This window comes from Argopecten irradians, chromosome 2 (assembly GCF_041381155.1).
Source record: "Argopecten irradians isolate NY chromosome 2, Ai_NY, whole genome shotgun sequence".
Lineage (NCBI taxonomy): Eukaryota > Metazoa > Mollusca > Bivalvia > Pectinida > Pectinidae > Argopecten > Argopecten irradians.
This window is the reverse complement of record NC_091135.1, coordinates 56804300-56821796: the sequence shown is the minus strand read 5'-3', so window position 1 is coordinate 56821796 and position 17497 is coordinate 56804300. Positions and strand designations below refer to the sequence as shown.

General features: G+C 46.5%; 1 protein-coding gene across 1 annotated transcript in view; it reads right to left on the bottom strand.

The window, feature by feature from the left end:
• Nucleotides 1–17497, bottom strand: part of LOC138316737 (CD109 antigen-like) — a 491941-nt gene that overhangs the window by 15068 nt on the left and 459376 nt on the right. The window contains exon 28 of the mRNA XM_069258397.1: nt 3785–4081. Coding sequence (XP_069114498.1) covers nt 3785–4081 — 297 coding nt within the window. The remainder of the gene's footprint in view (nt 1–3784; nt 4082–17497) is intronic.

Here is a 17497-nt window from a genome sequence, read left to right as displayed (position 1 = left end):
TACATAGAATGATACATCATTAGTAGGACTGGAGGTACAAGGAGAGGGTAGAATGATACATCAGTAGTAGGACTGGAGGTACAAGGAGAGAGTAGAATGATACATCATTAGTAGGAATGGAGGTACAAGGAGGGGGGTAGAACGAAACATCATTAGTAGGACTGGAGGTACAAGGAGGGGTTAGAATAATACATCATTAGTAGGACTGGAGGTACAAGGAGGGGGTAGAATGATACATCATTAGTAGGACTGGAGGTACAAGGAGGGAGTAGAATGATACATCATTAGTAGGACTGGAGGTACAAGGAGGGGGTAGAATGATACATCATTAGTAGGACTGGAGGTATAAGGAAAGGGCTAGAATGATACATCATTAGTAGGACTGGAGGTACAAGGAGAGGGGTAGAATGATACATCATTAGTAGGACTGGAGGTACAAGGAGGGGGTAGAATAATACATCATTAGTAGGACTGGAGGTACAAGGAAAGGGGTAGAATGATACATCATTAGTAGGACTGGAGGTACAAGGAGGGGGTAGAATGGTATATCATTAGTAGGACTGGAGGTACAAGGAGGGGTAGAATGATACATCATTAGTAGGACTGGAGGTACCAGGAGGGGGTAGAATGATACATCATTAGTAGGACTGTAGGTACAAGGAGGGGGTAGAATGATACATCATTCGTAGGACTGGAGGTACAAGGAGGGGGTAGAATGGTATATCATTAGTAGGACAGGAGGTACTAGGAGGGGGGTAGAATGATACATCATTAGTAGGACTGGAGGTACAAGGAGGGGGTAGAATGATACATCATTAGTAGGACAGGAGGTAATAGGAGGGGGTAGAATGATACATCATTAGTAGGACTGGAGGTACAAGGAGGGGGTAGAATGATACATCATTAGTAGGACAGGAGGTACAAGGAAAGGGGAAGAATGATACATCATTAGTAGGACTGGAGGTACAAGGAGGGGGTAGAATGGTATATCATTAGTAGGACTGGAGGTACAAGGAGGGGGTAGAATGATACATCATTAGTAGGACTGGAGGTACCAGGAGGGGGTAGAATGATACATCATTAGTAGGACTGTAGGTACAAGGAGGGGGTAGAATGATACATCATTAGTAGGACTGGAGGTACAAGGAGGGGGTAGAATGATACATCATTAGTAGGACAGGAGGTAATAGGAGGGGGTAGAATGATAAATCATTAGTAGGACTGGAGGTACAAGGAGGGGGTAGAATGATACATCTTTAGTAGGACAGGAGGTACAAGGAAAGGGGTTAAATGATACATCATTAGTAGGACTGGAGGTACAAGGAGGGGGTAGAATGGTATATCATTAGTAGGACTGGAGGTACAAGGAAAGGGGGTAGAATGATACATCATTAGTAGGACTGGAGGTACAAGGAAAGGGTTAGAACGATACATCACTAGTAGGACTGGAGGTACAAGGAGGGGGTAGAATGGTATATCATTAGTAGGACTGGAGGTACAAGGAGGGGGTAGAATGATTCATCATTAGTAGGACTGGAGGTAAAAGGAAAGGGGTAGAACGATACATCATTAGTAGGACTGGAGGTACAAGGAGGGGGTAGAATGATACATCATTAGTAGGACTGGAGGTACAAGGAGGGAGTAGAATGATACATCATTAGTAGGACTGGAGGTACAAGGAGGGGGTAGAATGATACATCATTAGTAGGACTGGAGGTACAAGGAGGGAGTAGAATGATACATCATTAGTAGGACTGGAGGTACAAGGAGGGGGTAGAATGATACATCATTAGTAGGACTGGAGGTACAAGGAGGGGGTAGAATGATTCATCATTAGTAGGACTGGAGGTACAAGGAAAGGGGTAGAACGATACTTCATTAGTAGGACTGGAGGTACAAGGAGTGGGTAGAATGATACATCATTAGTAGGACTGGAGGTACAAGGAGGGGGTAGAATGATACATCATTAGTAGGACAGGAGGTACTAGGAGGGGGTAGAATGATACATCATTAGTAGGACTGGAGGTACAAGGAAAGGGGTAGAATGATACATCATTAGTAGGACAGGAGGTACAAGGAGGGGGTAGAATGATACATCATTAGTAGGACTGGAGGTACAAGGAGGGGGTAGAATGATACATCATTAGTAGGACTGGAGGTACAAGGAAAGGGGTAGAATAATACATCATTAGTAGGACTGGAGGTACAAGGAAAGGGGTTAAATGATACATCATTAGTAGGACTGGAGGTACAAGGAGGGGGGTAGAATGATACATCATTAGTAGGACTGGAGGTACAAGGAAAGGGGTAGAACGATACATCATTAGTAGGACTGGAGGTACAAGGAAAGGGGTAGAATGATACATCATTAGTAGGACTGGAGGTACAAGGAGTGGGTAGAACGATACATCATTAGTAGGACTGGAGGTACAAGGAAAGGGGTAGAACGATACTTCATTAGTAGGACTGGAGGTACAAGGAGTGGGTAGAACGATACATCATTAGTAGGACTGGAGGTACAAGGAGTGGGTAGAATGATACATCATTAGTAGGACTGGAGGTACAAGGAGGGGGTAGAATGATACATCATTAGTAGGACTGGAGGTACAAGGAGTGGGTAGAATGATACATCATTAGTAGGACTGGAGGTACAAGGAGGGGGTAGAATGATACATCATTAGTAGGACTGGAGGTACAAGGAGGGGGTAGAACGATACATCATTAGTAGGACTGGAGGTACAAGGAGTGGGTAGAACGATACATCATTAGTAGGACTGGAGGTACAAGGAAAGGGTTAGAAGGATACATCATTAGTAGGACTGGAGGTACAAGGAGGGAGTAGAATGATACATCATTAGTAGGACTGGAGGTACAAGGAGGGGGTAGAATGATACATCATTAGTAGGACTGGAGGTACAAGGAAAGGGGTAGAATGATACATCATTAGTAGGACTGGAGGTACAAGGAAGGGGTAAAGATACATCATTAGTAGGACTGGAGGTACAAGGAAAGGGGTAAATGATACATCATTAGTAGGACTGGAGGTACAAGGAAAGAGGGTAGAATGATACATCATTAGTAGGACTGGAGGTACAAGGAAGGGGAATGATACATCAGAACGATACATCATTAGTAGGACTGGAGGTACAAGGATGGGGTAGAATGGTATATCATTAGTAGGACTGGAGGTACAAGGAAAGGGGTAGAACGATACATCATTAGTAGGACTGGAGGTACAAGGAAAGGGGTAGAACGATACATCATTAGTAGGACTGGAGGTACAAGGAAAGGGGTAGAACAATACATCATTAGTAGGACTGGAGGTACAAGGAAAGGGGTAGAACGATACATCATTAGTAGGACTGGAGGTACAAGGAAAGGAATAGAATGATACATCATTAGTAGGACTAGATGTACAAGGAGGGGGTAGAACGATACATCATTGCTCCTATACAACATCACAACAGGTAAAACAATTTTTATTTTAATCTTTATGAACCAATCTATGAAAATTAACTTGATATTTGAACTTTAGATTTTATCAACAACATGAACTCTGCAGCTGAATCTAAGCTAACTAAATCTAAGGTAATGATTTTCAGAGATGTTAAAAATGGCCCATATGGATATATACACTTCCTTCAGCTACATAGTTTTTTAACATATGTTTTGAAGAAAAAATACAATTAACCCTTTCTACAGTAATGATAGCATATAAATAGATGAACTTAGAAGAAAAAATCAAGCACATGTTGATGAAAATTGAGAAACATTATAAACTTACCTTCATATCTTTGTGAATAACATTGCCTGGTTCACGGAAGACAAACTGGCTGTCCAGCTGCATCAGCAACCAAGATACACTTGTAGAGATTTGGGTAACATCAATGGTGGAAGAAATGAACTCTTTGGACATTGCAAATGATTTCACAACAAAAGCTGTCAACCTACAATACAACAGACCAGAGTTAATCCCCTTGTTGTGATAGGAGCCGGGTAGAATCACTTGGCCCACGACATAACAATAAAGGTGACAGACCAGAGTTAATCCCCTTGTTGTGATGGGAGCCGGGTAGAAACACTTGGCCCACGACATAACAATAAAGGTGACAGACCAGAGTTAATGCCCTTGTTGTGATGGGAGCCGGGTAGAAACACTTGGCCCACGACATAACAATAAAGGTGACAGACCAGAGTTAATGCCCTTGTTGTGATAGGAGCCGGGTAGAAACATGTGGCCCACGACATAACAATAAAGGTGACAGACCAGAGTTAATGCCCTTGTTGTAATGGGAGCCGGGTAGAAACACTTGGCCCACGACATAACAATAAAGGTGACAGACCAGAGTTAATCCCCTTGTTGTGATGGGAGCCAGGTAGAAACACTTGGCCCACGACATAACAATAAAGGTGACAGACCAGAGTTAATCCCCTTGTTGTGATGGGAGCCGGGTAGAAACACTTGGCCCACGACATAACAATAAAGGTGACAGACCAGAGTTAATGCCCTTGTTGTGATAGGAGCCGGGTAGAAACACTTGGCCCACGACATAACAATAAAGGTGACAGACCAGAGTTAATGCCCTTGTTGTGATGGGAGCCGGGTAGAAACACTTGGCCCACGACATAACAATAAAGGTGACAGACCAGAGTTAATGCCCTTGTTGTGATGGGAGCCGGGTAGAAACACTTGGCCCACGACATAACAATAAAGGTGACAGACCAGAGTTAATGCCCTTGTTGTGATGGGAGCCGGGTAGAAACACTTGGCCCACGACATAACAATAAAGGTGACAGACCAGAGTTAATCCCCTTGTTGTGATGGGAGCCGGGTAGAAACACTTGGCCCACGACATAACAATAAAGGTGACAGACCAGAGTTAATGCCCTTGTTGTGATGGGAGCCGGGTAGAAACACTTGGCCCACGACATAACAATAAAGGTGACAGACCAGAGTTAATGCCCTTGTTGTGATGGGAGCCGGGTAGAGACACTTGGCCTACGACATAACAATAAAGGTGACAGACCAGAGTTAATGCCCTTGTTGTGATGGGAGCCGGGTAGAAACACTTGGCCCACGACATAACAATAAAGGTGACAGACCAGAGTTAATCCCCTTGTTGTAGGAGCCAGGTAGAAACACTTGGCCCACGACATAACAATAAAGGTGACAGACCAGAATTAATGCCCTTGTTGTGATGGGAGCCGGGTAGAAACACTTGGCCCACGACATAACAATAAAGGTGACAGACCAGAGTTAATGCCCTTGTTGTGATTGGAGCCAGGGTAGAAACACTTGGCCCACGACATAACAATAAAGGTGACAGACCAGAGTTAATTCCCTTGTTGTGATGGGAGCCGGGTAGAAACACTTGGCCCACGACATAACAATAAAGGTGACAGACCAGAGTTAATGCCCTTGTTGTGATAGGAGCCGGGTAGAAACACTTGGCCCACGACATAACAATAAAGGTAACAGACCAGAGTTAATTCCCTTGTTGTGATGGGAGCCGGGTAGAAACACTTGGCCCACGACATAACAATAAAGGTGACAGACCAGAGTTAATTCCCTTGTTGTGATAGGAGCTGGGTAGAAACACTTGGCCCACGACATAACAATAAAGGTGACAGACCAGAGTTAATGCCCTTGTTGTGATAGGAGCCGGGTAGAAACACTTGGCCCACGACATAACAATAAAGGTGACAGACCAGAGTTAATGCCCTTGTTGTGATTGGAGCCGGGTAGAAACACTTGGCCCACGACATAACAATAAAGGTGACAGACCAGAGTTAATTCCCTTGTTGTGATGGAAGCCAGGTAGAAACACTTGGCCCACGACATAACAATAAAGGTGACAGACCAGAGTTAATGCCCTTGTTGTGATGGGAGCCGGGTAGAAACACTTGGCCCACGACATAACAATAAAGGTGACAGACCAGAGTTAATGCCCTTGTTGTGATGGGAGCCGGGTAGAAACACTTGGCCCACGACATAACAATAAAGGTGACAGACCAGAGTTAATGCCCTTGTTGTGATTGGAGCCGGGTAGAAACACTTGGCCCACGACATAACAATAAAGGTGACAGACCAGAGTTAATTCCCTTGTTGTGATGGGAGCCAGGTAGAAACACTTGGCCCACGACATAACAATAAAGGTGACAGACCAGAGTTAATGCCCTTGTTGTGATGGGAGCAGGGTAGAAACACTTGGCCCACGACATAACAATAAAGGTGACAGACCAGAGTTAATGCCCTTGTTGTGATGGGAGCCGGGTAGAAACACTTGGCCCACGACATAACAATAAAGGTGACAGACCAGAGTTAATTCCCTTGTTGTGATGGGAGCGGGTAGAAAAACTTGGCCCACGACATAACAATAAAGGTGACAGACCAGAGTTAATTCCCTTGTTGTGATGGGAGTCGGGTAGAAACACTTGGCCCACGACATAACAATAAAGGTGACAGACCAGAGTTAATTCCCTTGTTGTGATGGGAGCCGGGTAGAAACACTTGGCCCACGACATAACAATAAAGGTGACAGACCAGAGTTAATTCCCTTGTTGTGATGGGAGCCAGGTAGAAACACTTGGCCCACGACATAACAATAAAGGTGACAGACCAGAGTTAATGCCCTTGTTGTGATGGGAGCCGGGTAGAAACACTTGGCCCACGACATAACAATAAAGGTGACAGACCAGAGTTAATGCCCTTGTTGTGATAGGAGCCGGGTAGAAACACTTGGCCCACGACATAACAATAAAGGTGACAGACCAGAGTTAATGCCCTTGTTGTGATGGGAGCCGGGTAGAAACACTTGGCCCACGACATAACAATAAAGGTGACAGACCAGAGTTAATGCCCTTGTTGTGATAGGAGCCGGGTAGAAACACTTGGCCCACGACATAACAATAAAGATGACAGACCAGAGTTAATGCCCTTGTTGTGATGGGAGCCAGGTAGAAACACTTGGCCCACGACATAACAATAAAGGTGACAGACCAGAGTTAATGCCCTTGTTGTGATGGGAGCTGGGTAGAAACACTTGGCCCACGACATAACAATAAAGGTGACAGACCAGAGTTAGTGCCCTTGTTGTGATGGGAGCTGGGTAGAAACACTTGGCCCACGACATAACAATAAAGGTGGGGCTGTTACTATTAGGTTTCAGACAGTCAGTCATTTTGTAATTTGATTTATCAGTATCATAATTTTCTGAATACAGATTCATTGTCTACCCCCAAATTTGGTTACAATCCATGCAGAACTCTAGGACTAGTAGCGATCTAAAGGATTTACCTGTATTTCCCCTATTGGGCCCCCCCCCTCCTGCCCCCAGGGGGTCAAAGCCAAAATTTATACCAACTCTGTTCCCCTTCCCCCAAGGATGCTTCTTGGCAAATTTGGTCAGAATCCATGGAGAACTCTAGGACTTGTAGCGATTTAAAGGAAATGTTGACGGATGGACGGACGGACGGATGCCGGACGCCGCGCCATGACATAAGCTCACTGGCTCTTCGGCTAAAAATGTACATCAGATTGGACCCTATATGCAAACTAGAACACTGACACGTCAGAAAGGGCCCCGCTATGTGTCTGACGTGCTTAAGTGGAAAAGTAGTATTTTGACAACGAATTCTTCCGTGTTAGCTATATGTTGCTAATAAATAATTAATGTCAACATTAATTGGGAAACCGATGATGGTACATTATTATAATTCTTTGGAAAAAGTCTTCCAAGTATTTAACTTCAATCCTGATTTCAAGCTAACATTACATTAAGAGCATACAATTAACTCAAATAAATTTGACCTTGACCTTTGATTAAGTAACCTTGGCCCATGACCTTACCTTTGGACAGTCAACTCCTTGTTTAATTCTGAACAACTTTGCATCATAATGTTATAAAAAAATGTTTATCAGTTAAGAGCAACAACATTGTGATTTTTTTAAATGTTAAAATCCAAGATGGCCGATTTTTTAATTTAATTTCAGCCTGAAAAATTACCAAGCAGATCTAGGATGGATGGGGAATCATCATGTAAAATATGGGGAAAATACTCCACTCCCTTCCATCATTAATGTGCAAAAGAAAAAAACCGGACAGACGGACGGACGGACGGACAGACGGACGGACGGACAACCTGATTACTATAGGGCACCCGCATCTCGATGCGGGGCCCTAATTAAAATTTTTTAATGTATTTGATGAATGTTACAGTTACATTGCTTTGAAGTTATTTACGGTTACTAAATGTATATATTAAGTGTCAAGTTAATTAAGTTGTTTGTTTACAAGTCGTATTTCAATAGCATTACTGTAGCTGATGCTGACTGCGGTGAAGAGGTTACTGGGTTAAGAAAGACATTTATTTACGGCTTATTTTAGCCCGTTGCATAAAGAAAGCGTACGCTGACCGCAGGGTCATTCTCACACGGACAACAATGGAGGAACAAGGTCTGTACATTAATGTCTTTCATTTGTAACCAGTGCCTGTTGTAAATAATCTATTGTGTGTAAAATTTATTTTAATATGTGTATGAATTGTTCACAATAGTATTACGATATATGTGTTCCTCGGCCTTCCAAATGTTCTCACATAATAGACCAACGGTCAAGTTCTGCTTATGTTGCCCAGTTCTGACCATTGAAATAAGGAAAAGTTCTAAATATAAATTCGCCTAACACTTTGAAAGCGAGGCTGTGTGGAAATGTAACCACAAACATAGTCAGTCGGGAGGACGTTTTAGGATTCATATACTAAAAATTAATTTCTTCGCACGCAGAGAGGTTTTGACGGGATATTTTATTTTTCTATTTCATAAGAAATTATACTGGATACATTCACATCATTTTTACCAACTTTAACTTTCCTTGCCCGACTGTTCACTTTAATGACTCTTTTACAATTATTTAATTAGATGAAATTTGTGCGGTTAATTTGTGTAAAGTACATCTTACATATTCAACATTATAAAGTGTAATGGTCTTATAATGCAAATTGTTATAACTGTTAATTTTATGTCATGATGCCACTGATTTGACTCTCTACAAAGCCAAGGTATGGTACAAATAAGCTTAACCTGGATATGAAATTTAACAAGAGGCCCAGAGGGCTTGTATCGCTCACCTGGTTTGTAATGCCAAGTAATGTTTTAAATACAGGTTCATTGTTTCTTTTCTGAAGGAATGCGAATATTTACCTCTAATTCCCCTATTGGGCCCCGCCCCTCCTGCCCCCGGGGGGTCAGAGCCAAAATTTATACAAGTTCTGTTCCCCTTCCCCCAAGGATGTTTGTGGCCAAATTTGGTTACAATCCATGCAAAACTCTAGGACGAGTAGCGATTGATAGGATTTACCTCTATTTCCCCTATTGGGCCCCGCCCCTCCTACCCCCGGGGGGTCAGAGCCAAAATTTATACAAGTTCTGTTCCCCTTCCCCCAAGGATGTTTGTGGCCAAATTTGGTTACAATCCATGCAAAACTCTAGGACGAGTAGCGATTGATAGGATTTACCTCTATTTCCCCTATTGGGCCCTGCCCCTCCTGCCCCTGGGGGGTCAGAGCCGAAATTTATACAAGTTCTGTTCCCCTTCCCCCATGGATGTTTGTGGCCAAATTTGGTTACAATCCATGCAGAACTCTATGCAGAGCTCCTTCAGGCCAGGTGAGCTAAAAAATAATCATGGAAAATTCTTTATAAAGATTTCACTTCATTGACACTTTTTACAATCTATAATTTATTTTTTAACGGAAAATTATTTTATCAAAATCTATCTTTCCGTCGTCAAGATATCTTAGCTTTAATAGTCTATATAGGCAAATATTCAAACATTTTTGGTGCCCAAATTATAGCCTTAAAAAGTGGCTACGCAACAACAAGCGAAGTTGACAACTTCAACTCAATCACAAAATGTCGATAAAATTGATGTCATCATTCACAACTGTATGTCTTTGTATGCTTTTTGAGGAGATATCTGCATATCTAATACATGTAGATCTATGTTTACTATCCGAAGTAACTAAAACAGATATTTGATTCCTCAAGGTTATCTGTACTGTAAGTAGACATATGTACATACAGTGTATGTCTATGAAAATGCATGTATCCCGATAATTGTTTAGTTTCTATATCAAAGATATAATACTGTTGTTGACACTAGCTTACATGTGCGTTTTAGTCAACTGAATAAGATTTTAACACTCAAAACAAGAAATTTCATCTAAAGTTAAATGTAGTAGTTATGTTTTATCATACATGTATAAATAAAGTCTTGTTTCCCGAACATGTTGTTGCTTATTGAAGATCATATTCGCTAAACATAATACATGCATGTACATGTAGACAATCTACATACGCAATATTCATGAAATATGAACAAAAAGTAGGGGTGAGGAGATGGAGAGATGAAACAGTAGGGGTGGGGAGATGGAGAGATGAAACAGTAGGGGTGGGGAGATGGAGAGATGAAACAGTAGGGGTGGGGAGATGGAGAGATGAAACAGTAGGGGTGGGGAGATGGAGAGATGAAACAGTAGGGGTGGGGAGATGGAACATTAGGGGTGGAGAGATGGAGAGATGATACAGTCGGGGTGGGGAGATGGAGAGATGAAACAGTCGGGGTGGGGAGATGGAGAGATGAAACAGTAGGGGTGGGGAGATGGAGAGATGAAACAGTAGGGGTGGGGAGATGGAGAGATGAAACAGTAGGGGTGGAGAGATGGAGAGATGAAACAGTCGGGGTGGGGAGATGGAGAGATGAAACAGTAGGGGTGGGGAGATGGAGAGATGAAACAGTAGGGGTGGGGATGGAGAGATGGAGAGAGATGAAAAACAGTAGGGGTGGGGAGATGGAGAGATGAAACAGTAGGGGTGGGGAGATGGAGAGATGAAACAGTAGGGGTGGAGAGATGGAGAGATGAAACAGTAGGGGTGGGGAGATGGAGAGATGAAACAGTAGGGGTGGGGAGATGGAGAGATGAAACAGTAGGGGTGGAGAGATGGAGAGATGAAACAGTAGGGGTGGGGAGATGGAGAGATGAAACAGTAGGGGTGGGGAGATGGAGAGATGAAACAGTAGGGGTGGGGAGATGGAGAGATGAAACAGTAGGGGTGGGGAGATGGAGAGATGAAACAGTAGGGGTGGGGAGATGGAGAGATGAAACAGTAGGGGTGGGGAGATGGAGAGATGAAACAGTCGGGGTGGGGAGATGGAGAGATGAAACAGTCGGGGTAGGGAGATGGAGAGATGAAACATTAGGGGTGGGGAGATGGAGAGATGAAACAGTCGGGGTGGGGAGATGGAGAGATGAAACAGTAGGGGTGGGGAGATGGAGAGATGAAACAGTCGGGGTGGGGAGATGGAGAGATGAAACAGTCGGGGTGGGGAGATGGAGAGATGATACAGTAGGGGTGGGGAGATGGAGAGATGATACAGTCGGGGTGGGGAGATGGAGAGATGAAACAGTCGGGGTGGGGAGATGGAGAGATGAAACAGTCGGGGTGGGGAGATGGAGAGATGAAACAGTCGGGGTGGGGAGATGGAGAGATGAAACAGTAGGGTTGGGGAGATGGAGAGATGAAACAGTAGGGTTGGGGAATGGAGAGATGAAACAGTAGGGGTGGGGAGATGGAACATTAGGGGTGGAGAGATGAAACATTAGGGGTGGGGAGATGGAGAGATGAAACATTAGGGGTGAGGAGATGGAACATTAGGGGTGGAGAGATGGAGAGATGAAACAGTAGGGTTGGGAGTTGGAGAGATGATACAGTCGGGGTGGGGAGATGGAGAGATGAAACAGTCGGGGTGGGGAGATGGAGAGATGAAACATTAGGGGTGGGGAGATGGAGAAATGAAACATTAGGGGTGAGGAGATGGAACATTAGGGGTGGAGAGATGGAGAGATGAAACAGTAGGGTTGGGAGATGGAGAGATGATACAGTCGGGGTGGGGAGATGGAGAGATGAAACAGTCGGGGTGGGGAGATGGAGAGATGAAACAGTAGGGTTGGGGAGATGGAGAGATGATACAGTCGGGGTGGGGAGATGGAGAGATGAAACAGTGGGGTGGGGAGATGGAGAGATGAAACATTATGGGTGGGGAGATGGAGAGATGAAACAGTCGGGGTGGGGAGATGGAGAGATGAAACAGTCGGGGTGGGGAGATGGAGAGATGAAACAGTCGGGGTGGGGAGATGGAGAGATGAAACAGTAGGGGTGGGGAGATGGAGAGATGAAACAGTAGGGTGGGGAGATGGAGAGATGATACAGTCGGGGTGGGGAGATGGAGAAATGAAACAGTAGGGGTGGGGAGATGGAGAGATGAAACAGTAGGGGTGGGGAGATGGAGAGATGAAACAGTCGGGGTGGAGAGATGGAGAGATGATACAGTCGGGGTGGGGAGATGGAGAGATGAAACAGTAGGGTTGGGGAGATGGAGAGATGAAACAGTAGGGGTGGGGAGATGGAGAGATGAAACATTAGGGGTGGGGAGATGGAACATTAGGGGTGAGGAGATGGAACATTAGGGGTGGAGAGATGGAGAGATGAAACAGTCGGGGTGGGGAGATGGAGAGATGAAACAGTCGGGGTGGGGAGATGGAGAGATGAAACAGTCGGGGTGGGGAGATGGAGAGATGAAACAGTAGGGGTGGGGAGATGGAGAGATGAAACAGTAGGGGTGGGGAGATGGAGAGATGAAACAGTAGGGGTGGGGAGAGATGGAGAGATGAAACAGTAGGGGTGGGGAGATGGAGAGATGAAACAGTAGGGGTGGGGAGATGGAGAGATGAAACAGTAGGGGTGGGGAGATGGAGAGATGAAACAGTAGGGGTGGGGAGATGGAGAGATGATACTTTAGGGGTGGAGAGATGGAGAGATGAAACAGTAGGGGTGGGGAGATTGGAGAGAGATGATACAGTAGGGGTGGGGAGATGGAGAGATGAAACAGTAGGGGTGGAGATGGAGAGATGAAACAGTAGGGTGGAGAGATGGAGAGATGATACAGTCGGGGTGGGGAGATGGAGAGATGAAACAGTAGGGGTGGGGAGATGGAGAGATGAAACATTAGGGGTGGGGAGATGGAGAGATGAAACAGTAGGGGTGGGGAGATGGAGAGATGAAACAGTAGGGGTGGGGAGATGGAGAGATGATAACAGTAGGGGTCGGGAGATGGAGAGATGAAACATTAGGGGTGGGGAGATGGAAACATTAGGGGTGGGGAGATGGAGAGATGAAACAGTAGGGGTGGGGAGATGGAGAGATGAAACAGTCGGGGTGGGAGAGATGGAGAGATGAAACAGTCGGGGTGGGGGAGATGGAGAGATGAAACAGTCGGGGTGGGGAGATGGAGAGATGAAACAGTCGGGGTGGGGAGAGATGGAGAGATGAAACAGTCGGGGTGGGGAGATGGAGAGATGATACAGTCGGGGTGGGGAGATGGAGAGATGAAACAGTAGGGTTGGGGAATGGAGAGATGAAACAGTAGGGGTGGGGAGATGGAGAGATGAAACAGTAGGGGTGGGGAGATGGAACATTAGGGGTGGGGAGATGGAGAGATGAAACATTAGGGGTGGGGAGATGGAGAGATGAAACAGTAGGGGTGGGGAGATGGAGAGATGAAACATAGGGGTAGATGGAAGATGAAACAGTAGGGGTGGAGATGGAGAGATGAAACAGTAGGGTTGGGAGATGGAGAGATGATGATACAGTCGGGGTGGGGAGATGGAGAGATGAAACAGTCGGGGTGGGGAGATGGAGAGATGAAACAGTAGGGTTGGGGAGATGGAGAGATGAAACAGTCGGGGTGGGGAGATGGAGAGATGAAACATTAGGGGTGGGAGATGGATGAAACATTATGGGTGGGGAGATGGAGAGATGAAACAGTAGGGTTGGGAGATGGAGAGATGATACAGTCGGGGTGGGGAGATGGAGAGATGAAACAGTCGGGGTGGGGAGATGGAGAGATGAAACAGTAGGGGTGGGGGAGATGGAGAGATGAAACAGTAGGGTTGGGGAGATGGAGAGATGATAAACAGTCGGGGTGGGGAGATGGAGAGATGAAACAGTCGGGGTGGGGGAGATGGAGAGATGAAACAGTAGGGGTGGGGAGATGGAGAGATGAAACAGTAGGGTTGGGGAGGATGGAGAGATGAAACAGTAGGGGTGGGGAGATGGAGAGATGAAACATTAGGGGTGGGGAGATGGAGAGATGAAACAGTAGGGTGGGTGGGGAGATGGAGAGATGAAACATTAGGGTGGGGAGATGAGAGATGAAACAGTAGGGGTGGGGAGATGGAGAGATGAAACAGTAGGGGTGGGGAGATGGAGAGATGAAACAGTAGGGGTGGGGAGATGGAGAGATGAAACAGTCGGGGTGGGGAGATGGAGAGATGAAACAGTAGGGAACATTAGGGGTGGGGAGATGGAGAGATGAAACAGTAGGGTGGGGAGATGGAGAGATGAAACGGTAGGGGTGGGGAGATGGAGAGATGAAACGGTAGGGTGGGGAGATGGAGAGATGAAACAGTGGGAGGGGTGGGGAAGATGGAGAGATGAAACAGTAGGGGTTGGGGAGATGGAGAGATGAAACAGTAGGGTGGGGAGATGGAGAGATGAAAACAGTAGGGGGGGAGATGGAGAGATGAAAAACAGTCTAGGGTGGTGGAGAGATGGAGAGATGAAACAGTCGGGGTGGGGGAGATGGAGAGATGAAACAGTTAGGGTGGGGAGATGGAGAGATGAAACAGTAGGGGGGGGAGATGGAGAGATGATGAAAGTAGGGGTGGGGAGATGGAGACAGATGATACAGTCGGGGTTGGGGAGATGGAGAGAGATGAAAACAGTAGGGGTGGGGAGAATGGAGAGATGAAACAGTAGGGGGTGGGAGATGGAGAGAGATGAAACAGTAGGGGTGGGGAGAGGAAATTAGGGGTGGAGAGATGAAACATTAGGGGTGGGGAGATGGAGAGATGAAAATTAGGGGTGAGGAGATGGGAGGATGGAGAGATGAAAAATTAGGGGTGGGAGAGATGGAGAGATGAAACAGTAGGGGTGGGGAGATGGAGAGATGAAACAGTCGGGGTGGGGAGATGGAGAGATGAAACAGTAGGGGTGGGGAGATGGAGAGATGAATACATTAGGGGTGGGGAGATGGAGAGATGAAACAGTAGGGTGTGGGAGATGGAGAGATGAAAACAAGTAGGGGTGGGGAAATGGAGAGATGAAACAGTAGGGGGGGGAGATGGAGAGATGAAACAGTAGGGGTGGGGAGATGGATGGGAGATGGTGCGATGAAACATTAGGGGTGGGGAGATGGAGGAGATGAAACAGTAGGGGTGGGGAGATGGAGAAGATGAACCTTTAGGGGGGTGGGGAGATGGAAGAGATGAAACAGTAGGGGTTGGGAGATGGAGAGATGAAAACAGTCGGGGTGGGGAGATGGAGAGATGAAACAGTAGGGGAGTGGGGAGATGGAGAGATGAAACCGTTAGGGTTGGGGAGATGGAGAGATGATACAGTAGGGGTTGGGAATGGAGAGATGAAACGGTTAGGGGTGGGGAGATGGAGAGATGAAACGGTAGGGGTGGGGAGATGGAGAGATGAATACGGTAGGGTGGGGAGATGGAGAGATGAAACGGTAGGGGTGGGGAGATGGAGAAGATGAAACGGTAGGGGTGGGGAGAGATGGAGAGATGAAACGGTAGGGTTGGGGCAGTTGGAGAGATGAAACAGTAGGGTGTGGGGAGATGGAGAGATGAAACAGTAGGGGGTGGGAGATGGAGAGATGAAACAGTAGGGGTGGGGAGATGGAGAGATGAAACAGGTCGGGGTGGGGAGATGGAGAGATGAAACTAGTAGGGGTGGGAGATGAGAGATGAAACAGTAGGGTTGGGGAGATGGAGAGATGAAACAGTAGGGGTTGGGGAGATGGAGTGAGATGAAACATTAGGGGTGGGGAGATGGAGAGATGAAACAGTAGGGGTGGGGATGGAAACATTTGAGAGATGAAACAAGTAGGGGGTGGAGAGATGGAGAGATGAAACTGTAGGGTTGGGTGAGATGGAGAGATGAAACAGTCGGGGTGGGGAGATGGAGAGATGAAAACAGTAGGGTGGGGAGATGGAGAGATGAAACAGTAGGGTTGGGGAGATGGAGAGATGAAACAGTAGGGGTGGGGAGTAGGGGTGGGGAGATGGAGAGATGAAAAACAGTAGGGTGGGGAGATGGAGAGATGAAACAGTAGGGGTGGGGAGATGGAGATGGAGAGATGAAAATGATCAGGGGGTGGGGGGAGATGGAGAGATGAAACAGTAGGGTTGGGGAGATGGAGAGATGAAACGTTAGGGGTGGGGAGATGGAGAGATGAAACAGTAGGGTATGGTGGGGAGATGGGAGAGATGAAACCGTAGGGTGGGGAGATGGAGAGATGAAACAGTAGGGGTGGGGAGATGGAGAGATGAAACTTAGGGGTGGGGAGATGGAGAGATGAAACTGTAGGGGTGGGGAGATGGAGAGATGAAAACAGTAGGGTGTGGAGGGAGAGATTGGAGAGATGAAACAGTAGGGTTGGGGAGATGGAGAGATGAAAAAAACCGTTTAGGGGTGGGGAGATGGAGAGATGAAACATCGGTAGGGGTGGGGAGATGGAGAGATGAAACAGTAGGGGTGGGGAGATGGAGAGATGAAACGGTAGGGGTGGGGAGATGGAGAGATGAAACTACATAGTCGGGTGGGGAGATGGAGAGATGAAACAGTAGGGGTGGGAGATGGAGATATGAAACAGTAGGGTAGGTGGGGAGATGGAGAGATGAAAAAGTAGGGGTGGGGAGATGGAGAGATGAAACATTAGGGGTTGGGGGTTGAGAGATGAAAACATGGGAACGGGGAGGTGGAGAAATGAAACATTAGGAGAGTGAGGAGATGGAAACCTGTAGGGGGTGAGGAGATGGAGAGATGAAATGGTAAGGGTGGGAAGGATGGAGAGATGAAACAGTAGGGGTGGGGAGATGGAAGAGATGAATACAGTAGGGGTGGGGAGATGGAGAGATGAAACAGGTAGGGGTGGGGAGATGGAGAGATGAAACAGTAAGGGGTTGGGGAGATGGAGAGATGAAACAGTAGGGTAGGTGGGGAGATGGAGAGATGAAACAGTAGGGCGTGGGGAGATGGAGAGATGAAAACAGTAGGGGTGGGGGAGATGGAGATGATGAACAGTAGGAGGTGGGAGGAGATGGAGAGATGGTATGGAAGATGAAACAGTAGGGGTGGAGAGATGGAGAGATGAAACAGTAGGGGTGGGGAGATGGAGAGATGAAACAGTCGGGGAGGGGAGATGGAGAGATTGAGAGATGAAACAGTCGGGGTGGGGAGATGGAGAGATGATACAGTCGGGTGGTGGGGAGATGGAGAGAATGATAACAGTAGGGTGGAGAGATGGAGAAGATGAAACCTTTAGGGGATGGGGAGATGAGAAAGATGAAACAGTAGTGGTTGGGG